This window comes from Pollachius pollachius (assembly GCF_949987615.1).
Source record: "Pollachius pollachius genome assembly, chromosome: 14".
Lineage (NCBI taxonomy): Eukaryota > Metazoa > Chordata > Actinopteri > Gadiformes > Gadidae > Pollachius > Pollachius pollachius.
Window position 1 is genome coordinate 1860678 of NC_136947.1, and position 26271 is coordinate 1886948.

The 26271-nt window shown below is 46.8% G+C and overlaps 2 protein-coding genes across 4 annotated transcripts; one reads left to right on the plus strand and one right to left on the minus strand.

Annotated features, from left to right (window-relative positions):
- Positions 1-5911: 5911 nt before the first annotated feature.
- On the minus strand, positions 5912-12487 carry LOC307086172 (uncharacterized protein). The gene is made up of 6 exons (XM_079751288.1): positions 12126-12487; positions 11897-12015; positions 11527-11623; positions 11126-11247; positions 10733-10829; positions 5912-7600 (listed from the first exon to the last, which is right to left on the minus strand). The coding sequence occupies exons 1-6, from the start codon at positions 12337-12339 to the stop codon at positions 6588-6590; spliced, it is 1662 nt and encodes a 553-aa protein (XP_079607414.1). The 5' UTR covers positions 12340-12487; the 3' UTR covers positions 5912-6587.
- Positions 11253-24671, plus strand: LOC307086171 (uncharacterized protein). 3 transcript variants are annotated; one of them, XM_079751286.1, is made up of 14 exons: positions 11253-11273; positions 14680-15070; positions 15592-15694; positions 15821-15965; positions 16258-16340; positions 16470-16577; positions 16972-17090; positions 17363-17534; positions 17806-17903; positions 18019-18090; positions 19286-20197; positions 20571-20731; positions 21987-22654; positions 22766-24671. In XM_079751286.1, the coding sequence occupies exons 2-14, from the start codon at positions 14983-14985 to the stop codon at positions 24357-24359; spliced, it is 4323 nt and encodes a 1440-aa protein (XP_079607412.1). In that variant the 5' UTR covers positions 11253-11273; positions 14680-14982; the 3' UTR covers positions 24360-24671. The 3 variants fall into 3 exon arrangements, with proteins under 3 accessions (XP_079607412.1, XP_079607411.1, XP_079607413.1); XM_079751285.1 differs by lacking the exon at positions 11253-11273 and adding an exon at positions 14080-14098; XM_079751287.1 differs by lacking the exon at positions 11253-11273 and adding an exon at positions 14080-14098 and having other exon boundaries at positions 19286-20131.
- The last annotated feature ends 1600 nt before the right edge of the window (positions 24672-26271 follow it).

Consider the following 26271-nt stretch of genomic DNA (forward strand, 5'->3'; position numbering starts at 1 on the left):
AAAATTTCGATCTCTTTCTTTCTGTGTGAGAGCTGTGTATGTCCGTAGGCCAACCCCGGTCAAACACATTAAACAAGTAAGAGGATAATAAAGTCCCTCTGTCTCGCCACCATCCACACCTTGGAACCCGTGTCATTCTTCTGGGAACAAGGTGATGTCTCACCAAAGAAGGTGCTGTCCCTCCTTGAGGTTTGATGTGTAGCCCTGTACTCCCTCCCTCAGAGCTGAGGATTCAATTCTGCGCTGAGCGAATGATGGAAGTATTCTTTGTGAGTCCGTTGGTGAGTGCGGAGGTTACTCCGCTGGGAGAAGCATCGCCCGCACACGGTACACGTGTACGGTTTCTCCCCCGTGTGGATACGCTGGTGCATCTCCAGGTGGCTGCTGCGGTCGAAGCTCTTGCCACAGAACGGGCATATGAACCACTTCTCCCTCACGCGACAGTTCTTCAAAGCCCTGATTTGCATGAGGTCGTACTGATCGCTCTGACAATCTTTATCCGTGGGCACCAGTCCCATGACCTGGACGTCCATAGGCTGTCCCGGCTCTGTCTGATTCATCCGATCTATGTATCCCGCCTCTGATTGGTTATTGTCAAGACTGTCCAGTGCATTTTGAATGAACTTCATTTCCTTATCCAGACTTTCCGAAAACTGCTGCGGTCTGAAGATGCAATCTGAGTCATCTGTGTCATTGCTGTCTGCAATGGAAACGGACGACCAGCGCTTTCTGTCCTTGTCTTCCACAGCGCCATCGGCCGCTTGAAAGTCCGCCTCGGTCGCAGTCTGATTTGAACCGTAGTCCGAATTGTGTTCCATGTCCTGTTCCAGATCCCCCATTTGGATAGCGTCCTCCACAGCCTCTTCCTTTAGTTCAGCCACACGCGAATCTACAAACTCTTCCTTTAGTTCAAAAACACTCAACTCATCGTCGGCTTCATTGGAGCTCCAAGACCCGTGGAGCTCCGACCGTCTTTCCTCTCTCCGTGTGGGAGTGGGGGTGATTTCTAATATGTCCACTGTGTCTCTGGTAATTGGCAGTGATTGTTTAGTTTGAATCAAAACAGAAATGGGCCCTGAGGAGAGAAGAAATGCATTTTCTTAGAATAAGACAAAGTACAACAATAAAAGTACATTTTATAAAGATATGTGGTTATAATCTCACATTTATTTATGGCTACTTAAAATATGTGTGTGTGTATATGTTTTAAGTATCAACTAAAGAAAGTAGCAGCTTGTATAATGAAGTAATAAACGTACATTAATCCAGCACAGATCTAGGTGGACACGCCCACTAGTGATGTCATATGGGGCAGATTTTAGAAACGGCTTGTAAGGCTAATCGCTGTCACACCTGGTGGTATAATATGTCCACTTTAATAATATATAACAAAATACAAAAAGTCAGAGTATTTAGGACTCAAGCATTAGAAGTTGGTGATTAGTAGTGATACATTAAGACCCACTTGATTGTCCATACCGTTATCATCGGGTTTCCCAGGATGGTCTGGTTGTTGTGGTGGGGAAAAACATGCAGCCAAGGGGGGAGCTGATGGTGGCGTCTTTGAAATGACTTCCAGCCTTTCCTTTTCCATCGTAAGCACTTTGCTTTTTAGAGATTCGATTTCATCTTCTCTTTGGCGTATCTCAATTTGCACAAAAGCAAAGGCATCGTTCCACAATTTACTTATTTCCACGATTGCATTCTTGGCTAGCATGTCCATGACTGAGGTCAGCCTGCTTTGAAATACGACAACGTTTGCCATGTTTTCCTGGACGAGCATTTCTGCCCGAGCAGACACTTACCTACCAAGAAAGTGAAAAATGTACTTTCAATGATACCGTTAACAAATTAGCACAAAATAATAGTCAACAGTTCCACCTCTGCACGACGACCGACTTCCGTACATAAGATACATTCAGGCGAATTCCATGATCATGTGACGCTTGCCATACGGTGTCTTCGGTAGGACAAAGGGTGTCAGTGAAATTAACGCCACATTACCTGGTTAGGGTTATATGAAAACATAGTGACAATGTAGTTAAATACATTATTGAGTTTAATAGGCAAATACCGCAGCACATCCACTCGAATGACTACATCCATGTAAAAAAAAAAAATGATGTACATCACAACTGTACACGTTTTCTGATTACAAAACAGTTGAGTGAACAAAAGGGCACCGAGCACTAAACTCAAAAAATAGGAAGAGCTTTGATTAAATCACCAAAATTGAGTTAATTTGGTGATTGCAGTTGCTCTTTATGATTGGCTAAGGACTGTGCCAGTGCTTTCAATCTAGAAGATTTGATGACAAAATAATGTACTGCTTTATTGTTGCTTTCCCTGAGTTTTTATTTAATTTAAATCCATGATTGGCTTCTGACAAATTTGAGACTTGCTTGCATACAGTATGCATTAACAAAATCGTTTTTTTCTTTAACTTGTGAATCTAAAGATAATTAAATTAAATCATTACTTCTCAGACTTATTGAAACTGAAACTGAAAACACGTCATCATTTTCTGAGGGCCCTGTTCCAAGAAGCTGGTTAAGATGGCACTCACTCTGTATCTCAGCACGCGTTCATGGCAGGCTTTTAAAGACATCACCAGTCACACAGAGAAATTGGAAAGATTATGGATTCTGACGAAGACATTACTGTAATGCAGCCAAAGAATGGTTATGTATGAAGAGGACTTTCAGCATGTTTATGCAGAAAATCATAAATGCCTATATATGATAAAAGTAAGCCATTAACAACAAATTAAATGATGACTGATGTGGCAATGTAGCATACAAAATCATGAGAATTGGGGAATATTTGCTCCTGCTACTGTAGGTATTATAGGCTACATTTTAGTAGTACTGCATACCATGTGTTTTTCTTTATCTAAATTATGTGTATAGAATACTATGGACTGCAACGCAGTAGTGACATGTCCAGGGGCATTCTCTGAAATGTAAGCCATCTTTTAAACAAGAAAGAAGTATAATTGAATTTAAAAAATGTATTTTAGTGCAATTTATTAGAACTGGCATAGCCATCGGCCAGCTTTGAATGAGTAAAATGCACGGTGAGACATCTGTTTTGAGTTGAATGTGCCTGCCTCTATGTGAGCCCATTCAGACCGTTGTACCAGCTAATTATTCAGGGAATACATCTTGCCGGTACATCTCACAGGTGCATGACTAGACCACTTCTCATTGGCCGAGAAACACAGGCTTGGAATAGAGGGAGGATACTTTTATCGGTTGTTTGGTTTCAAAATATTTTTCTCTCCTGCTCTCTCGACATCTTTCAAATGTTACCTACATTTACATTTACATTTAGCAGACGCTTTTATCCAAAGCGACTTACAATAAGTGCATTTGTTACAATAAGTACATTTTTCATAAGAAGTGACACAATATATCGCTGTCAGTACAGTAAAGACGTTCATAGAACCAAGTGCAAGTATTACAATCGCTAGGCTAACCCATTCCGGGTGTAAAGCAGCGATGGCAGCTACTGTAGATGCTACACAATTAAGTACCTTGAATAAGTGCAATGTACAAGTGCCAGGACGTACAACATTCAATGGTGGCTGTGCATTGGTTTCTATGCAGAGTCGAGATGAACTCTGAACAGGTGAGTTTTGAGTCTTTTGCGGAAGCTGGTGAGCGACTGCGATCCTGACATCGGTAGGGAGCTCGTTCCACCACTGAGGTCCCAAAACAGAGAAAAGTTGTGACTTTGCTGATCGACCTTTGCTTGCTCTTAGCGATGGCGGTACCACCTACAGCTACATTACATTACATTTTGTCTTTAAGAAGGTCGTCTCATATCTAGCTGGGGTGAGTGTTGAAACTAAGAATTATAGTGTTTGGCATTGCAATTGGTTGTACTAACTTTAACCCTAGTACCTGCAGTGTTGGTTTTTGCTGTGTTGTTGTTGATAGTAAGGTCGTTGAGTTTAGTTTCGGTCACAAGGTGTGAACAATAGGCTTGATTGTCTGGGCAGAGCTAATTGCATTTCAATTGGTTGTACTAACTTTAACCCTAGTTTCTGCAGTGTTGGTTTTTGCTGTGTTGTTGATAGTAAGGTTGTTGAGTGTAGTTTTGGTCACAAGGTGTGAACAATAGGCTTGATTGACTGGGCAGAGCTAATTGCATTTCAATTGGTTATACTAACTTTAACCCTAGTACCTGCAGTGTTGGTTTTTGCTTTCATTCCTCTCTAAAATATTGGAACGTGCCGTCGCTAACCAACTGTCCTCCTATCTCTCATCTAGCAACCTGCTTGACCCTCACCAGTCAGGCTTCAAAAAAGCACACTCCACTGAGACGGCTCTCCTCGCGGTGACTGAGTCCCTCCGGGCGGCCAGAGCCTCGTCCCTCTCATCGGTTCTCATTCTCCTTGACTTGTCTGCAGCATTTGACACTGTGAACCACCAGATCCTCCTCGCCACTCTCGCCGAGCTTGGCATAGCTGAATCTGCCCTTTCCTCGTCCTACCTGATGAATCGCACTTATCAGGTAACATGGAATGGCTCCTTGTCCAAACCTTGCACGCTTGATACAGGTGTCCCTCAAGGCTCGGTGCTGGGGCCTCTTCTGTTCTCCCTCTACACCAGATCTCTGGGCTCTGTAATTACATCCCACGGCTTTTCCTATCACTGCTATGCTGACGACACTCAGCTATTTCTCTCCTTTCCCTCATCTGACAAAGCCCTGATTGCAACACGCATATCTGAATGTCTGGCAGAAGTCAGCACCTGGACAACTGCCCATCACCTGAGGCTTAACCTCAACAAGACTGAGCTCCTCCTAATACCAGGGAAAGATTGCCCACACATGGACTTACTGGTCACTGTTGAGAACATCACTGTATCTCCTTCTCCAACTGCCAAAAACCTTGGTGTAGTGTTGGACAATCAGTTGGGCTGCACCGCAAACATCACTGCGGTGGCCCGGTCCTGCAGATTTGCACTTTACAACATCCGCAGGATCCGGCCCTTCCTCACAAGGGAAGCAGCTCAGCTTCTAGTCCAATCACTGGTCATCTCCCGCCTCGACTACTGCAACTCGCTCCTGGCTGGACTCCCTGCCTCTGCGATTAAACCCTTGCAGCGCATCCAGAATGCGGCAGCGAGCCTCGTGTTCAACCTACCAAAGTTCTCCCATGTAACCCCCCTCTTCCGAGACCTCCACTGGCTCCCTGTAATAGCTCGCATCAGATTCAAGATGATGGTACTGGCATACAAGGCAGTCGATGGAACTGCAAAGCAAAGGTCGATCAGCAAAGTCACAACTTTTCTCTGTTTTGGGACCTCAGTGGTGGAACGAGCTCCCTACCGATGTCAGGACCGCAGAGTCGCTCACCAGCTTCCGCAAAAGACTCAAAACTCACCTGTTCAGAGTTCATCTCGACTCTGCATAGAAACCAATGCACAGCCACCATTGAATGTTGTACGTCCTGGCACTTGTACATTGCACTTATTCAAGGTACTTAATTGTGTAGCATCTACAGTAGCTGCTATCGCTGCTTTACACGGGGAATGGGTTAGCCTAGCGATTGTAATACTTGCACTTGGTTCTATGAACGTCTTTACTGTACCGACAGCGATATATTGTTTCACTTCTTATGACAAATGTACTTATTGTAACAAATGCACTTATTGTAAGTCGCTTTGGATAAAAGCGTCTGCTAAATGCCCTAAATGTAAATGTAAATGTACAGCAGCTAGAATATGTCAAAAGATGAGGATAAACATGTTGGTTGCCAATATTTAAAACCACTTATATGCATGAACGAAGTCATTGCTGCAGGTGTGAGCAGGTTTAATGCAAACAGAACCTGCCTAATGCAGCAGGTTCTCAGCATGAGTTGTCATGCTATCTGGAACAGAACATTTTCCAGGCTTTCTGGAACAGGTGCCCGGTGAAAACCAAACGTAGCTTGCAAACTACAATATTACAGCCACACTGTTATTCTTAAGAAAATCTTTAACTATTAACCTATTTATTAGTTTATCCAAGTACATATTGAAAAACAAAATCAAGTAAATAGAAAATTGTGAAACGTTACTGTTCCATTTTAAAGTGACAGTGTATGACTTGTGCCTCTAATTGACAGATTAACAAAACAACATCGCATTCGCCACCGCTTTGGTCTTAACGTTGCCTCCCAAACTTGCTGCGTTTGCCACCACTCACTCAATAACAACCAGCAGCTCAGCTGTGACAGTTCTTCATTACTCCCCCTCCCCCCCGGAGTAACTACAAGTAAAGTAAGCACAAGAATTTAATCCGGCCTGAAGTAAAGCTTTCAAAGTACAATACATCAGGTACAGAGGGATGTTGATTGTATCGGATCATGGCTATTTGTAGCTTTCGGCATGTACTACAGATATAAACATAATTGTACATAAACCTTTTATAAATGTATACAGTAAATCTAACACATTGTCACTTAAACAACCCAACTTACAAATTCTGAAAACCATTTAAATTTTAACATTTTTCCCCGATGACACCTCGAAGCTTCTGAGTCCTTTCTCCGTCCACTCCGCCCACACGCCGACGGCCGCCCCGGCACTGACGTATCAGTGGGCCGTCTTCTGGTGGGACTTGAGGCTGGAGCGCTGCGTGAAGCACTTCCCGCACGCGGCGCATTTGTGGGGCTTCTCCCCGCTGTGCACCACGGCGTGGCGGATGAGGTTGCACTGCTTGGTGAAGCTGCGGCCGCACTGCAGGCAGCTGAAGGGCTTCTCACCGGTGTGCCGACGCAGGTGTTCCTCCAGCTGGCAAAAGCGCACGAAGCTCTTGTCGCAGTACGTGCAGCAGAAGCGCTTGTCCCCGACGGTGCCGCTCCTCCAGGACATGGCCCTCATGCGGGCCTTGGCCAGGGCCAGGTTGCCCCGGGAGCTGCTGCAGAAGCCCAGGGGGTTCCCTGCACGCGACGGGCCCTGGCTGGCGTCGCTCATGTCCCCGGCGGCCACCATGTATTGTTGCTGCTGCTGTAATTGTAATTGTTGTTGTTGTTGTTGATGCTGTTGCTGCTGCTGCTGCTGCTGCTGCTGTGCCGGCAGATGGCTGGACCCACTGTGGTGTGCCTCGCCGTGCACGTGCGCTTGCTGCTGCAGCCGCTTGTAGCTCAAGTTCCTGGCTCGCCTGCGGGCCCGCGCGGCTGTCAGCCTGCTCGCCGGGTGCAGTTTCCCCGCCGAATGCCCTGGCGACCCCAGGTCCACGCTGACGTAGCGGATGGCCGGCAGCCCGTTCTTGAACAGCGAGGGAGTCTGCTCGTACTCGGGTCGCGTGGCACTGAACAGGAACCCCGGGTCGCCCGAGCTGCCGTCGTCGGAGCTGTGGTCGGCGGGCGCCCACCGCTGACGCTCCGCCTCCTCGTCTTCCGAGAGGAAGGTGCCTCCTGAGTCGACGGCGCCCGCCGCCGCCGCGTCGGGCTCCTCCCGCTTCATGGCCGGGTGAGTCCGGTCGTGCAGCAGCTGCGGCACCGTTTGGCAAGGGAAGGGTTCCGGTGCCGTCGGGTCGCTCAGCAGGGGCGGGCTCTCGGAGTGGTGGTGCTCGGGGAAGGCGTCGGGGGTGAGAGGCCTGCTGCCTGGACAGGAGGGAGAGGGAAACGTTTTTACACAGTGAACCGAGTTCGGGTTAAAGGTGACGTGTCACACCACCAGGTGTGAGGGCGATTAGCCGCTACAAGCCTTTTTGAAAACAGGCCTCTTCTGACATCACCAGTGGCCGTGTCCACCTAGATCTGTGCTGGGTAGATGAGCAACATTTGCTGCAGTCCCCTGGGTAGGCTGGTAGACTGATCTATCCAGCACACATCTAGGTGGACACGCCCACTTGTGATGTCAGAAGAGGATAATAATAGTATGATATGTAGGCCTGGGTAAAAAAATCGATTTAATCGATTTTGGATCGATTTCGTTTAAATTTCACGCTATCAATTCACAGGGCACGAGATCGATTTTTTCCCCCTCTTTCCGCCTCCACCCTGTGTTGTGTGCTTCCACAGAAAAAATCTGTGGTGTGTCTCTCGCTTTTCTCAGCCTTCTGATGATGACGCAGCTGCACACTCTACGTCGTTGCGTTCTTGTGCGCGCGCACACGGCGAACGCATTGCTGGCGGGAGTTTTAGTTTGGGAGACAAGTTATGGCTGAGGCACGAAAAACGCCGCTCGGCAAGCCAGCACCGGCTCAGATGAAGTTGGATGTTTGGAAACATTTTAATTTCAAAATGACTGAGGACGGAGCGGAGGACAAATCTAAGGTTGTTTGCCGAATATGTGAATCCGAACTCAGCTATTGTCGGAATACTACAAACCTGAGGAATCACCTTACACGGTACCATGCTACAATGCTAGCTTGCAACAAGCCGCCTGGAGCAGCACAGAGGAAATTGAAGGACATGCTGGCGATACCGTCACAGTCTCCGCGGGCTTTAAAGATCACAGAGGCAATCGCAAAATTCATCTGCATGGATTTACGCCCGTACAGTGTTGTCGAGAACGACGGATTCAGGAACCTCGTCAAGGTAATGGAACCCCACTACGTAATGCCCCAGCGAAAACACCTTGCTGAAAAATTAATACCTACGATGTACGAGTCTCTGAAGGAGGCCATTCAAATCAAAATCCAGGCAGCTAACAGGGTTGCCATTACATGCGACACCTGGACATCACTGTCAACGCGGTCTTACCTGACAGTGACGTGCCACTACATTGACACGGAGTGGTGTCTGGTGTCACATGTGTTACAAACAACCGAGGTGCTCACCAGCCACACCGCTACAAACCTCGCTGGCATGCTGTCAGGGGCCATAGAGGAGTGGGGATTGACCAGCAAGACCCCAGCAGTAGTAACCGACAACGCTGCCAACATGGTGCGGGCAGTAGAACTGATGCAGCTGACGCACGTCGGGTGCTTCGCTCACACTCTAAATTTGGCATCTCAAGCGGGCCTGAAAATCCCGGCAGTGTCACGTCTCCTCGGTCGAGTGAGGCGTATAGCAACTTTCTTCCCCCGGAGCACAACGGCCACACATATCTTCAAAGACAAACAGAAGATGCTCCAACTTCCAGCACATAAGCTCACTTTGGACGTTGTGACCCGGTGGAACAGCGCACTGGACATGGTCGAGCGTTTTCTGGAACAGCAGCCAGCTATCTCTGCCACTCTACTGTCACCAGACGTCCGTCGCAATGAGAGGGATTTGTGCAGCTTGACCGAGGAAGACGTGACAACTGCCGAAGATTTGGTGCGGACCTTGCAGCCACTGAAGGCAGCCACACAAGCCATATCTGAAGACAAGCGTCCAACGCTATCCATAATCGCACCACTGCTCGCCTTGCTGCAGGACGCCATGACCCCCAGCGAACAGGATTCCCCTGTGGTGAGGGACCTGAAGGCTGCTGTGAAGAGCAACTTAAGGACAAGGTATGCTAAGCTCTCTCTCTCTCTCTCTCTCTCTCTCTCTCTCTCTCTCTCTCTCTCTCTCTCTCTCTCTCTCTCTCTCTCTCTCTCTCTCTCTCTCTCTCTCGTTGTATTTGTATGCGAGATTAAGTGTATAAATGCCATAATGCCGATGGTTTATCCTCACACTGTGCTGAAAATGTCTTTGAAATGTCTTAAAGATATGGTGCCCAGAAGGGGATGCTGTATGGCGCGACAGCGCTGGACCCGCGTTTTAAGGCCCTCCCCTCCCTGACTGCTGAAGAGCAAGATGAGGTATTTTCCAGGCTGCAGGCTGAGGCTGCTACTGCTGCACCTGATGTAAGTATTTAAACTGTAAATACTAAATAAATAAATAGTAAACACTGTTCCACCAGTGGAACATTTAACGCCATGATACACAGGGCAACTTTTTTTGGCAATATTGCCAGGCAACATCATGATTGGCTATTCATTTTCTGATGGAATGGTTAAAAGGTTGTCTGCTGCTAATGCACGTCTCTTGATAATGTGTGATATAAACAGTCTAAAAAACATGTTGTACTACTCTGTGTATCATCACATTTATAGTCATTGAAAACACTTTACTACCATAGTACTTCTATGACATTACACAGTTTTTTAATACTTGAATATTTTATCTTAAATGGTATAATCTTTACAATGGTTATATTTATATATTTTAGGAAGATGGAGGCAGTTTTGTTTATAGTTGCCTGGATTGTCATTAATGTAGCCTACAAAATAAAAATATGTCTTTTGCAGTGTGTTGCATGGAGATAATTTCATTAATATATTGAATTAGGCAGGCCATCACGTTGAATGGAATGTAAAATCTTGCTAAGGATGTTAATTAACAGTCACAACTACAAGATTTTAGTCACAATTAATGATTTTAGTGATGAATTAATGATGATAGCCTATAAAGAATATTTCCTTACAATTTAAGAAAATTATCATTCAATCTAGGAGCAGATGGAACCGATTCGGATCGAATCGTGATTAATCGATTTAATGCCTTCAGAATCGAAATTGAATCGATTCAGGAACTTGGCCGTGATACCCAGCCCTAATGATATGTCACCTTTAGGAAGCGTGCACAGGCTCCGGTCAAAAGGGAAAAATTGACCAGACAGATTGATTCGCCAGAGTAAAACCGGGTGGTTATGACATTTGTTGTGTATCTACCCTCAGAAATTCTCATCATCCACATGTGGAAGGACTGTATGAAGGAGGGAGGAGGAGGGAGGGACCAAACCAACTCCTGTTGACTCACTTTGCCCCTGGTGGCCGCTGTTCCAGGTGTCTTCCTCTGTTCCCTCTTCTTTGATGGGGAGGATGTCCATCTCGTTCCCAGACTCCAGATCTCCACGCTACAAAGAAAATACAACAGTGAGAAAAACGAGCCCGCAGGGGAATACATGGAATCGGGTTGATGAATGATAGAAAGTTAACAAAAGTACAACACAACACACACCGACACACCGCCTTTCACGTATTCATATATTACATTGTTCTGATACGTTATACGCATGGCTAGGTGTAATGGTCTTAATCCCGCATGATTACATGAGGGATTAATACATTGATATGTGTTTATGATTAATGCTTAGTTAATGAAATAAAGATAAGAGCGAGATGCATCAATAATCGTGTGAATGATTTGTACCTGCAGGGCTTGCATCTGCTCAAGTGTCGACTCTCGGCCCCAAGATACCAGATCCACCTCTTTGTGCGAAATGTCTTCAACCAGTGGAGAACATATCTCGGTAACAGAAGAAGTGTCAAAGCCTGAAGAGAACAACAAAACAAACCAAGTATTTACCTTTCGAGAGCACGGACACAGAAACACGTTTTTTCACAATAGTGTGTAATCGTTGACGAGCCATCGTGAGCATGACGAATAAGATTCATGAGATAGGCTTTAAGCGAGTTGAGAATGAGCTGTTGAAGGATATATAACCATGGGTAGGGTTTACCTATACTATCTCCCTACTATAACATTGTGTGTAGGTCAAAGTAATCAAAAGCCAAGTGTCCATCAATTCAATTTAACTCCTGTTGACTCACTTTGCCCCTGGTTTCCGTGGTTCCACGTATCGTCTTCTGTTCCCTCTTCTTTGATTGGAAGGACGTCCATCTCGTTCGCAGACCCAAGATCCCCACGCTGCAAAACAAAACTAAATATTGAGACACCGACATTATATAGCAAACGCTGGTTAACAGGATATGGGAGAACACAAGTAAAAGTGTCAATGAAAGTAATAATGAAACGAACTGAATCAAACCATTGCAGCTTTACAAATCCTGTACCTAAACGTATGGTGAGGCATTATTGTCGTTATTGCTAATTTTAGGTGGATTAATTCTTTTGAATGCTTTATTACCTCATTACTGTTAACCCCGCCAACAAGAGATGACACTCATCGATATTGATTACCTGCAAGGCTTGGATTTGCTGAATTGTAGACTCTCTGCCCCATGACACCGTATCTGCCTCTTTATTTAATACGTCTTTGGCCAATGGAGAACATATTGCGTGAACGGAAGGGCTAAAACCTGAAGGGAACACACGAAGAAAGTGTTTACCTTTCGAGAGCACACACACACACACACACACACACACAGCAAGGCGATTGTACACAGCCTTTGAATGCCAGTAACGTTACCTTTTTTCTTTGCTCGAATCCTCGACCGTTTGAGCTCTGCCTCCATAACGTCACACTTCTTTTTAAGGACATATATATCACTCTGGCTCTGAGAAATCTCCAGGCGTAACACTGCACAACTGTCGTCCACACGTCTGTTTATTTCAGCGACTGCTGCCTTGGCTAAAATCTCCATGATGGACACCAGCTCAGTCTGAAAGCTGCAATTCTCCATCTTGTTACGTGTTTTTCTCACAATAACGATACTTGTATGCGTTGATAAAACGGTCGAAGCACGATGAATTGTTATTGAGTAATAATACACAAAATGTAGATTGGTGAGGGGAGACTGAACTGCGTCCGAAGCGGTACAATGGTATGGAGAGGTAGGCGTCCAGATATACACAAGAGTCAAAAAACTACAGGCTACGCCTGTCCGACCCCTTGTGATGACGTTGCATCGATACCGCACGTTGCTAATATATCCGCAAGGCAAAATGCTCCTCATTTCGACATTGACGGATCAACCGATCAATCAATCGCGTCGGCGGTCACAATGCTTTTCTTGTTGGTTTTCAGTTGGTTTCAGTAATGTTAGTAGCTGCACCAGCGGAACTCATTGTCAGCAGCTCTCTTGATTGTAGTCCCACAAATCTGATTTGAGATTAAAGGTGCTGTATGTAACATTGACCCCGAGCGTTTAAAAATAGGTACTGCAGTCCAAAATCACGTGATCGTCTCTAGCCGCCCCCTCCTCCCAAGACTTGCCAGGTTGAGGGTACTGACCTAAGTCAAGCTGAACATTACATTTTGAAACCCGAGATTGTGTTGTGTTTCTGAAAATGTTATGTGTTTTTTCTAAAGAGGAAGCGATTTTTGAGGTCAAGTAGAATCTAGAAAGAACAATCTCAGTTGAGATTGTTTAAAACCAAAAGTCTCATGCCACATATTAATTTTGACTTATCAGGCTGCTGAAGGCGGGAATCTGAAGGAACGTCATTTGAAACACAACTCAGGCTGCAGCAGAAATCTGTAAATTAGCTTCTGTGAGGATTTCAACCCAACACTGTGTAAACGGGCCAGTGTGGAAAATACACTCATTAGAATCATCTTCTGAAAACTGAATCCACTTCCGTGATGAGATTTCATCAGTAGGAACGAAGCAGGAAACAAGACGTAACTCCTGTCGTCGTCGTCGTCGTCCCCCCCCCCCCCCCCCCCCCGGCAGTTGTAGGTTTCCGGCCCAGGCTCTGCGCTGCTCCAGAAGTTATGCTACCACCCAGTAGGACTGCAGGATCCGGAATGATCCAGACTGTGGTACATAAGGCATCATGGACTGTTAAAAGATAGGCCCTCACTACTACAAAATGTATTCATTCATTATCTCATGTTTATTATCCTGGTTAGGCCATATTGCTGATAATCAAATCATTTAGAAAACATAATCTAGATATAGAGTGTGATATAATCTTTTGGAAATGGCCGATACTGTTTGCCCATTTACTGATTGGAAATGCTCAAATACACTGATATTGGATTAGGTATTGTTTGTGCATTTAAGGAAACTTAATCATTACATCTCAAGTGTTACTTTAACTGTAATATGTACAGCATGATATTTTACTAGATATGAACACAAAACCTAGGACAACTTAAGGATCTATAACAATCATTAAAATTCAATCAAAATTAATCAGTTTCCTTCCTTTAAGGTCAAATAGAGGCCCACAAAGGGGTAAGATTTGAGAAAAATATTTTTTTTGGAGAAAAGATGGTCTCTGTAATAATGTGCTAGGGAGGGAGAGAGAGGGGGAGAGAGAGAGAGGGAGAGAGAGAGAGGGAGAGAGAGAGGGAGAGGGAAAGAGAGAGAGAGAGAGAGCGCATTTAAGGCAAGCAGAGATACTCAGGAAGTCAGCAGGGGAAGTATAGCGGTTTCTTGCGTCACTGTTTTTTGTGTGCTGCTGCAGCCATTTGTGTGCTGTTGCAGTGTGAAGGTAGGTAAATGTTTGTCTTCTGATGATCCTTTCAACTGTTCTACTTTTAAACTTCTACTAACGCTCATTAGGTAATAGATGAGGAGGGCTGAAACAAGGGTAGGTAGAGTCAGGTGTGGCAGAGGAAAGATGATTACAGAGACGTTCATTAGTTATCACTTTATTTGACTCCATTTCCGCTCGCTAAACATTGCAGACATGATCATAGCTCATGCTAGGCTTCCGGGATAGTCAAAATCCCAAAATGGCTGTAGGCTGACAGGCTGTAGGGCAGAGAATTGGCAGCATGATGGAGAGATGTAACCCCCCTCAAGCCCCGGTCATAGTTAATGGTTTCTTTAGGGTTTTTGATGTACTTCTGCATACGCCCTGGGAGAAAAGGAAACGTGATTGAATGGATAGGAACTTGGTTATGCGGCAAAATAGGAGAACTTGTGAAGGGTGGGGTCTGCCAATAAAAATTTAAATGAAAGCAAACTTTTAAAGTTGAGTTTGCGTGTTCACCCATTCAATCAGTGCTGTGAAGTTTGCTGCATTTGCAAGTAGATAACCAGTACTGTTATTTGGCTCTGAATTTATAGGTTGCACCTGCCCCAAAAACAGGTGGACCACAGTCTCGACACAACTCAATAAACGCCATCAAACAAAGAAGCCTACGTATTTTCGACGTCTTGACGGTTGCATCAGATCACCTCCACAAGAAAGCAGTCCAAGCCCCTGAAGGATGTGAGTCACTCTCGGGTTCACTTTAAAACCCACCGTTACCGGTTAGACTCTGCCAGGCGTCTAGGGGGCCATAGCCACTCCTTCGCTCACTTTCACCCACAAACGGAGCACCGTGGCCTGGATGTGAGCAGAGCTGCGGCCGGAGGGACCAGGCAGACATGCGGAGAGTCCGGAGGAAGGGGGCCAATAAGGAGAAGGTGTTCGGCTGTGATCTGCAGGAACATCTGGCCGCCTCCTCGCAAGAGAGTAAGCAGCTTTGGGGCCTTCCGCCCTGTTCCATTCCACTCCACTCATTTAAATTCAATTTACGTTTAGGGCACTTAGCAGACTCACAATAGGTACTTTTGTCAGAAGGAAGAGAAACAATATAGAGTTGTCGTTTCAGTAAGGATATTCATAGAACCAAGTGCCACGCACTAACTTCTGAGGACTCTTCTCTTCATTTTTTTTTTAAATCAAGAGAAGCATATTTTGCACAAATGTCAAGGTTTATTTGGTGAGGCTAGACCAAGGAGGCAGGAAGTGATGCCTTTGTCACTTGACATTAAGGAGATCTAGCTAACCATGCACAAAATATGGATAAACGGAATAGAAAGTACACATAGTATTCCCTGCTACTCCATATAACCCACCCCCGATCGCAAATAAGCGTTACATTTTATTCCCTCTCAGAGAGGAAAATTAAATATTGTGCAGCTACAACCTGAATGCAAAGAAGCCTAATATATATCTGGATGGCTTTCATCCATCCGTCCGTCCGTCCACAGTTCCTCATGTGTTAAGGATCTGCAGCGAGTTTCTTGAGGAGCACGGGGTCGTCGACGGCATCTACCGGCTGTCCGGGGTATCTTCCAATATACAGAAACTCAGGTGCGTCGGTGGTGCAAACGTTCCCTGTGCGGCTTGTCCCTAATGTGACCCGAGGCACGTGATCTGTAACGGTATGTCGACATGCGTCGGAGGCATGATGTGAATGTCAGTGCCGGTGTTTACCAGGAGCGAGTTCGACAATGAAGCAAGTCCGGATCTCCACAAGGATTTGTACCTGCAGGACATCCACTGCGTCAGCTCCCTCTGCAAGGCCTACTTCCGGGAGCTGCCCAACCCACTGCTCACCTACAACCTCTATGACAAGTTTGCCGTGAGTGATCAACATAGCTAGTTAGTTTGTTCGTCTGATGGCCGAAGCAGAACACATGCAGTACGTGTATTCGGTGCACCTTAGTCCGGGCCAAACATGTGAGGAGGATGTGCAGATAACAAGTGAAACCAAAAGAAAAAAAAATACATTTAAAGGAAACGTGAGACATGTATGCGTAACAGAAACAAGTATGGGCAGAAATTGTTTGTGATTCGACCAAAAGTTGGACCGAAACAAGGTTGAGCATGGAAAACGAATCCCATTGACTAGAAAACAAACCGTTTCTGCACAGGAGGCTGTGGCCCTCAAGCTGGAGGAGGAGAGATTGGTGAAGATAAGAGATGTGCTCAAGGATCTACCTGCCCTTCATTACAGGTACCTGTTCATATAGTAGAGCAAATCGAGTGAGGGTGGATGTACATTAGAAAAGGGGGCACATTAGTAGGTGTCTTATTAATGTCTGTGTTTAAACTCCATTTGTGTTTGATCGTTGCCTCCCCTGAGGACCTTGGAGTTTCTCATGTGCCACCTTGTGAGAATGGCTTCCCATTCCTCTGAGACCAACATGCACTCCAGGAACCTGGCCATTGTCTGGGCCCCCAATCTCCTCAGGTTGGTTTAACGGCGGCTTTAACTTAATATTCAGACGAATAACACAGTATTCACAAGTCACAGGGGGAGGGGCTGGTTCCAACCTACTTACAGACGGGTGGGGGTCAAGGGCCTCTGTGGTCACCGGGTGGTCTGTGTCAAAGCCCTGACCCCTTTGTTTTGATCCCGGTTTAGATACTGGTAAAAAAACACACAGTTGAAACAGGATTCAATTGTGGCTTCTGTAGGGGCTCTGGGTAACATTAACATAACTGATTGACTTGAAAAAAAACAACAAATGATCTGATCTGAAGATGACTCAGCTTATTGGCCCTTTGTTTTATTGGACCTAAATTTGACCTAAAGTACCATTCATTTTAATATTTCGTTAAATGTATATTTTGTGCGCGTGCAGGTCCAAGGACATCGAGAACGCCGGGTTCAACGGTACGGCCGCCTTCATGGAGGTGAGGGTGCAGTCGATTGTGGTGGAGTTCATCCTCAACCACGTCTCTCAACTCTTCGGTAGAGAAGGTGCGTGTCCGGACCCCCAACAAATAGACGGTATTCTTCCGTCGATGTTCCAAGCATGGGCCATGAAAATCACGGGTTTAGTGTCGGACTTTGTACCACATAAAATGTGCTCAAATATATATTAGGTTGTTGGATGTTACAAAATCTTTCAAGTTGTATCTTGGTATAATAGGATGCATTTCTTTGTGTGGACTGTTATGTGTTTTGCAAGCAAACCTTGATGTTCCAGGGATAGTTTCAATCTTTTTTTCTAATGTAACTCTGTGTTCCAGGTGTACCCCAGGATAGGCGGATATCCTTGCCCTCCCCAACTGCAGCGCTTGGTCCGGAGGAACCAATCCTTCGGGAGCATCCTGCAAATATGGCCAACTACGGCCACATAAGCCCTGGGGATGGTCCAATTGCCATGAGACCCTACCATGCGATTATTGAAGGCACTGACAAGTATGAAGAATGATTCATGTGTATTACAGTATAAAAGAGATGAGGGTTATCTGTTCACTGATGCAACAAAGCTTGCATCTTTGTTGGAGCTCATCCTAATCTAGCAATTATTCGCAATGGTTAGGGTGTATGTGGATATTTTGCAACCTTAGTAAATGCCGGCATGTGTGTGTGGTTGGTTGTGTGTGTTTGGACTTGTGTGTGTGTGTGTGTGCGTGTGTGCGTGTGTGTGCGTGTGTGTGTGTGTGTGTGTGATCCTTATCCAAATAAGGAGGAAGGGGTCTCTCAAGGGCAGGAAATGGATGTCCATCTTCAACATCGGGGGACGATTCCACGAACCGTGGAAAAGGAGCAAGAGCAGTCAAAAAGGTAATTCAATGAGATGTGCTGACATCTATCAGGCTTCTCTGTGCAGCGGTACAAGAGGACAACCAATCCAACTTCTTTAATCCTACATGTGGTTTTTCATGTGTTTTTCTATCAGAGAAAGACAGGTGTTCATTGAGGCCGGCCAGAAGTATGGACTCCCTCAGCCTTCAAACGTATACAAATGAAGGTACGGTTAAAATACAATTCTGTTTCTGGTGTCTCATGTTCAAACAGGAAAGTTATCTGTATCTTACCAGCATATAAAAACTAAGTTATGGAGCACCAGTCTACATTTGTAATGTAAAACTCTAACCATGTTTTTATTGGGCTCAATAAAGAAATTGTTTTTCTAATCATCAAGTGGCACTTCTCCACTGCCCATCCGGTTGGTTGAACTTTACTGGATGTTGCTTGATTGAGCCTAGAGATCAACCTTCAAATACATCTGTATATTCATTGTGTGAAAACAATCCATTCTTGTGTGAAAGAAAGAAAAAGGCATATGAAGTGGTTGTTTAGGAAAATGTTAGCTTTCACCACACGTTATCCGACTATTAATAATGGAATTGGACTACGTTTTATGCCTACTCTCTTAAGCTCTTCAATATGAGCTGTGACAGGGATCATAATCTTGGGCCGTATAAGCAAATTACCTAGTTGGCCAGAGAGATTGCAACATCCTCTTTACATGATGAAGGTATTACCTCACAGTATTGTGTAAGAGCACATTTAAATGATTTCTTCAAATTATATTTTGGGACATACCATTGTCCGAATCCTCTAAATAAATAATAGTATCCAAGATTGTGGACCACTTCCTATGGGCACTGGATAGTAGGCATGGGCAAAACGATTATTTCCCGGGAATCAGTTCTTTCAGTTCCCTTCACTAACACAAATCGTTAGTTTGAGTCGTTCGTTCAGTTCGTCAGTTCGGCAAGTCATATGGTCTGTTACGTCATTTGGCAGGGAATCTCAGGTGTCTGGCCTCACCCCTTTGCTTTAAAATATGAGGTACGCCCGCAATGGAGCCTTTTAAAAGGTCTCAGACGGTGACGGTGCTCGGAAAACAGCATATTTCTGTAGCATTAGCCTACGGCGCCGCTCAAGCGTTACATGTGTTTGGTTTGAAGAACAGCCCAAGCTGCCTCAACCACTATGAGAACGTTTGAGGCTCAATCAATATAATGTCGAGGGGAGACGAAGCTCTACTCGTTTGTATCTTTTATTTACTCGCAACATATTGTTTTATGTTAAAAAAAAAGAATCAGTTCTCGTCGTTCACCTTCGGGATTCGTTCGTTCTGACCGAATCGTTGTTGAATCGCCCATCCCTACTGGATGGCGACGTAACACCTGTCTCTCTCTCTCTCGTTTTTTCAGCTAACTGTTCAGGATCCAGGCACCCTGTCCAGCACCCCTCTGCCGTGTCCAGGACCGGGGCCGTCCCCAGTGCCCTAGCCAGCGGCGAGGCGGTGCCCCCTGCTGGCGCTGCGGGGGCCAGCGGGTACGCCGTCACCTACCGAAGGGGCACCGGGGTCCTGAGCGGGGGCAGCGGCACCCAGGGCACGTACAGCTCCCTGGACCCCGAGGGCCTCGGGGGCGGCGCGGCGGGGGGGGACGGCTCGCCGGCGACCCCCTCCAGATCCCCTGGCCAATCCTCGGCCAAGCTGGGCCGTCGGGCGGCCATGCATATCTCCGAGCCCCACATCGTCACCGTGCCCCTCCATATCACCTCCAACATGGCCCTGGTGGTGCTGCAGGGGGGTGGGGGAGACCGGGTGGTGCAATGCGGAAAGGACCGGGACGGAGGAGACCGGGCCCACGGGAAAGCCAGAGGAGCCGGGAAGGTGGAGAAGAAGAGGAAGGCTGACGGAGGAAAGAAGAAGGAGGTAGGAGGAGGAGTCGGAAAAGGAGGCAGAGTAGGAGGAGAAGGAGGAGTAGAAGTCATAGGAGAAGGGGGAGAAGGAGGCGGAGGAGGAGGAGGAGAAGGAGGAGGAGGAGGAGAAAAAACTGCTGTCACAACAGAGACATTGGAAGAGGACGAGGAGGATGGACAGAATCACCTGGAAGAAGACAAGGGCGGTGACAGTTGGAAGCCAGATGTGCAAAGCGGTGGGGAAGAGGAGGGAGACAGCGAGGAGATGAGCGAAGACGAGGGGGTCCCGGGCGATGACCGGGTCAAGCCTGTGGAAGACGACGGAGGTCAGGTCCCTGATGGAAAGCCAGGTGCTGAAATTGTGAACTCTGACCTGCACCAATATGTTCCTGAAGACACTGACGATGACTACATGGGTAACTCCGAAACCTGCTATTATGTTATGTCTGAAAGCTGTCACATTACTAGTGATGCTTATTCTACAGATGCATTCATGCTCGTGATAAGTATTTACTTGGAGTTTCGCACACAAAATATTTGTACGATTGCTGCCATCTAAACTATAAACTATAAAAATGATAGTCCATCGGCAATTGAAGGAATACATTCTACTATTGCGTGTCTAAAGGTCAGACAATTTACCTTGACTATGTGTCAGGATTTATTTTATGATATCATAGTGGACCTGCAGTGGATCAGTGCCTGCACATATCAACTTCATCACCTTTAGGTGTTATCAAATGTGTGCACAATAATGTTAATGTTCTCATTTCGATTTTTCACTCTCAGATATGACGGGTGAGGGGATGGAGAACCTGGACCGCCGCTCATCAGAGCTGCCCAGTGTCCAACACGTCCCCGGACTGGAGGGGGACGACCATGAGCTCTCGGGTTATGTTCAGGAGAGCTTCGACTTCCTGGACCATATCGACTGCAGCGTCTCGAACCAGGTTTGTGTGTCTCTGCGGTATAGGTGACCGCAATCTCCTTTCATTATTCAGTCCCTCCAGAAAAATGTGGCGTTTTTATGTGATCGTTGCGGCCCAAAATCCTTGATTATGCGGCATGTTTTCTTAAAAAATGCGCTGAAATATGCGGCATATTTATGCAATTTTATGCGATAAAATTGCGGGAACTTGCAAAAATTGCGGGAACTTGCGGAAAAATGCGGAAACATGCGAAAAATGCAGCTTTTCGATGACGTTCACGTCGCGTAATTACGTCACTTCATAACGTTCCCATGGCAACAGGGGGAAATGGCTGCTCTTGTGTGAAGTAAACACAACATTTTCAACTTTCTGCTAAGATATATGCCACTTTTTTGCAATGAAAATGCGGGGATTATGAAATCATGCAAGCCCCGCATATTTTGCACGGAAATCTGCAATTTATGCGGTGAAAGTGTGGCGTATTTGAAAAAAATGCGGCCCCCGCATGAATATGGGGACTTTGGCTGATTATGCGTTGAATTATGCGATCGCATAATCGCGTTTTTCTGGAGGGACTGATTATTTAGTCCATAATCCAGGCCCTTCACCTTTAAAGGTGGTATTGAAGCGGGTGTAATAAATCACTACAGTGTGCTGAAAGCCACACTGGCCCATTCACTCGGAGGCCTAGTAGCGCTTCTAAACTACTGAACATATATGGATATATCATAATCCAACAACTTACTTTACTCATCGACAGACACTTCATGGCTAGGTAATTTGGCAACAGTGCTCAGGATGTGTGTCCTAATATTCCAATAATCAGTGCTGACATTGTTCTGGTAGATAAAGGGAAAAGAGGACTTACCACCAACCTGTTGTTAGAGGTACGGGTAACATCAAGCTGCTGGAATACCAGTCCCTCGCCAACCGTCACCCCTAGATTATACATGGGGCTTTTACACAATGTTTGTTTTGTGTGGTGCTTCGTTGGATCCTTTGCACGTCCTATCTATCTGACAGCAACTCAAACAACTCAAAGAACAACATGCTGAAGTTAAGATTTCAGGGAGTCACAGAGTGCAGAGTACAGTCTTCATTAGGTTTATATTTGGCGGATGACCTGAATGAGACCCAATTCAAGACACAGAAAGAGCAGTTCATGCGTTAATGTGCAGACAGGCTCCAGACAATGTGCCGCCCCATCCCGGATCCAGATGGGATGGATCGGGCGGATACTTACTGTGTTTCTATATTAACCCCCCTCCCCCATCAGGTGAACGAGTTCTCTGTGGAACCTCCCGCCTATGAGGACGACGAGTACGAGGACATGGAAGCTCCCGCGCTTGCTCTCTGCAGCTCCCCCCTGGTGTCCAGGGAGACGGAACCCTCGGCCCGCCGCCCGAATCGACACTCCGAGCCCAACCCTGGATCCCCGCTGCCCCACCTGCACCAGCCTCCCTCGCAGAGGCTCTGCAACAGACAGATGAAGTCCCTCAGCCTTCCCTACATGAGCACGTACTTCTGTCCGCCCGAGTCGTCCTCCGAAGACGACGAAGGGGACGACTGCACTGCAGATGAAGAAGACGACGACGGTTCTTTTGGTCAGGACGGGGGTGAGAATGACGACGGGGACATGTTCTACAAGAGTCTTCCCTCTGGTTATGCGTTCCACAGCCTGACCTGGACCGGGCCAGATGGTCCTGACCCGTCGCCGACGCCAGCGGACCTCTGTGTCGAGCCCTTCGTTGACGAAGAGCCTGGCCGCCCGTTGCAGAGCTCTGAGGCCGCAGCGCTCGAGGCCATGCGCATCGCAGGAGGCATCAGTGAGACCGGAAATATTGAAAATGGGTACGCAGTGAAGAGCCTTACTATGGAGGAAAGGGAGGGTGAAGATGGGTGCTGGGAAGAAGACGGAGCACGAACGAGTATACCAAATCAAAGGTAAGATGAACTTATACATCTAGCCAGTCACATATATTTTTTTTATTTTCGCCTCCCATAATAAAACACTCACCTGATAATCCTCTCCATGTCATCCTCTCCCATTTCCAGAGTGGACACAGGAGACCTTCCCCTCCCCCTGGTCCATACCTGTCAAGCTGCAGGTGGACCAGACCCCCCATCCCTCATGCCAGAGCCTGTGGAGGCTTGGGGGCGCTCACTGCCGACCAAAGTCCCCACAGGCAGCGAAGCAACGGTGGAGGTCAGAGTCGAAAGGGATGACGTTCCCCACAGGCGTGTGATAAACTCTTGGAGTGGTTCACTTGAGGTGGCATCGCCTCCGCCTTCTCAGATAGAGACTTGTGACTTCCCAGATGGAATCCTTGATGGGTCTCCAGAGTTTTGCGAAGAACTGCCAGACCCCCCGTCAGACCTATATGTTTGGGAAGATGAGGGAATGGACAGTGTTCAGGGGGACTGGAATCAGGCCAGGCAAAAGACAAATGACGTAGGTGAGGTGATCATTGCCGGAACTCCGGATGAAGAGCCCGGGGGAGTGCCTGCGTACAAGAGAGGTGAACAAGGGCCAGAGGCTGACGTCTGCACCCTAGCCCACAAAGGTGAAGATGTTCCGTGTGAAATGGCACAACTGCCGGCGGAGCCCAGTGAGAGTCAAGTTGGTTCTCCAGAAGAAACAGAAATTGCACAAAGAGAGGGAGAACAGCAGTCTGGAGAAGGGGGAACAGACATTCAGGTTATGGAACTTCTCGATGTTTCTGTTTTGGACGAACGAAAGAAAGAAAATAAGGAGGAAAAGATGGTCCAGAAAGACGAAGCTGGGATCCCAGAAGCACCAAAAGAGGGGTCCGGGGAAGTGTTTGACGAACAAGCCAGCAAAGACAAAGGGAAAAGGGAAGATTTAGAGCCAATAGAAAGTGTTTCAACAGAGGAAAGTGTACCAAATGACGAGCAGGACAGAAAAGATGGTAAAAACCAAGATGAACCAGAGAAGTTGTCCGTTTGTGGAGACGGTAAAATTGTCCAGCCCTCTGGCGAACCAGAAGCTCCTGAAAAGGAGAGAAAGGATGCAGGTGGCACCCGAGAGCATTCTCAACCACCGGTGAGCATGGACAGAAAAGCCGAAGGAACAAGCACAAGTCAACGAGACACGGCAGAGCCAAAGCACCACGCGCTAAAGGAGGGCTTAGAGGGCCACTCAGGAGTGGGGTCTGAGATAGGTGTCGGTAGAAAGCTGGTCATTTCCCACCAATCTCCTTCCCTAGTTTACCAAGTCCGGTCGGTGCCGGTCGTGCCGCCAAAACCCCAGCACTGCAGGCTAACAGCGCTGAATCTCCGGCAGCAGCAGCAAGAGCACAGCCAGAGCAGTGAGGGCAGGATCCCAGACAGGGAGCGAGAACGGAAAAAGGAGACCCCACTCCATGACATTCATGTCGGGGAGGTGGAGGCAGTAGCCGAGGGTGTGGAGGAGAAACAAGGGGAAGTAAAGCAGAGGAAGGGGCTAGCCGTAGCGGAGAAGCAAAGGAGGAGCAGGGACTGGGAGGATCACACGGTGAAGGACGCCAGCGCTAAAAACAATCCCCTCAGTATGTGCTTTGACGAGGCGGTCGCCAAAGCGACCATGCGACGAGAAAGGGAGAGAGAGAGCAGCGACAGGGAGAAGCAGAAGGATTGGGGGTGTGAATGATGCACTGTAATGCATGGAGCCAACTGTACAACATGTTTTTTAGTTTACTTTACGTAAACTGTAAACTCATTCTTATGCGATATGGTCAAAAGTGTGTGTGTGTGTGTGTGTGTTTGTGTGTGTGTAGTCCTGCAAAACGGCTGCTACATACTAACCCATTTAATAAACATTTAAATAGTTTTATTGATTTAACAGAAATTCCATTTTTGACCTCAAGTATTTTTAATAAGGCTAACTTAATATAAGAAATATTTTTATACCCTGACAAATTGATAATTATTGTTTTTTTCAAATAAAATCCTCTTTCAAGTATTTGTCTGTCACTTTTATTACGAGCATTACGGTCGCCTCCTACACCATTTCCGTCCTTCATTTTTCCGTACGTCAACAAAATAAGGCAGACCCAATGCCAGACAGTTTAGCAAACATATATGTTTTTAATCGACAGGTGCTTGTTTGACGTTTTTAACTCGTGGACACGATGTCTTCCCCTTCACATTTTAGTGTACAAATGTCGGCAATAATGGATGTTCTGTCAAAGGCAGCGGTAGCCGAAATTACCAAGCTGGTCGAGGACGAGTCCGTCGTACTACGACTTGAAATTAGTCAGAGAGACGGTGAAATACTGGAACTCAAAAGAAGTTTGAGACGGATGGAAGTGGATCTTTTTGAAGCGCAAGAATCCATCGCTAAAGCAGAAGCCACGAGATGTACAGAAGAGATCGATGCGTTTGGAGCGTACGGGCTTCAAGGTACAGATAAAGGTAAGTCCCACAGATTACATCCTCAGTGCGTTCAGTTCTGCCATCCCAAAGCCCCTTCTCTATTCCAAAGTAAGACAAACAAACCCCAGCTACCCATCGTTCAACATTTACGCAAGGGTTCAATGTCAATGCAACAGTCAAGCTAATTAATTAACAAGCCTCCCGTTTCACTAACTGCTAGTCGGGAAACCATTCTAGCACATTTCTTAGAGGAGAGAGTAAACCACGTTTGCTTTGTTTGTTTTGCAGTTGAACATGATTTTAGCATACCCCTCGGAGCCGAGCAGAACCTTAACCATGAGCAGATGGACCCGAGAGTGAAGGTCAAGTCTGAGCCACTGGACGAAAGGGATCAGCCTCCACTAATGAATCCAACCAATACAGAGCTAGCAGAGATCGATAAGTTGGCCTTTAACCCTGAAGAGGACATGGTCTCTCCCTGGCCATCCAGTACTGTCTTTGAGGACGTGTCTGTCGAACAAACCCATCCAACAGATCTGGCTCAACATGGAACAACAACCCACTGGAATTCGGCCGGAGCACCCAAGCTTTCCGGTGCATCACTGATGAAGGAAGTGCCCCAGGTACCACCAATGTGCACAGGAAGTACAATTTTGCCGTCTAACACCTCAACAGAATTCCCCTATTTGTCCGGTGAGGGCGAGGGCGAAGCCATGCAATGCCGGCGTCTTATACAGGCGGGACTCCTCCCGGCAGACCTGCAGAGGTGGAATTCCGTCGGCAACTTTTTCGGGGACAACGCCCCCAGTAGAAAACCCACCATGGCGGGGAAGATGGCGAGAGGTTGGCGAGCCAATCAAAAGCTTCCACAGTCCAGCCACAGTCATTTCCTCCACAGGATTCAAAAGCCCTACAAGTGTCAGGAGTGTGGCAAGTCGTTCACGCAGCGGACCCGGCTGAACTCGCACCAGAGCGTTCACACAGGGGAGCGGCCCTTCAGCTGTCAGATCTGTGGCAAGCTGTTCTCCCGCCAGGACAACTGCGTCCGCCACGAGCGCTTTCACAGCGGGATCAAGCCCTACAGGTGTGAAACGTGCGGGAAATGCTTCACGGCCCTGAGTAACGTCAAAATACACCAGGAGATCCACAGACGAGGGCAATAACAATGGTTTGGATTATGTTGCCCC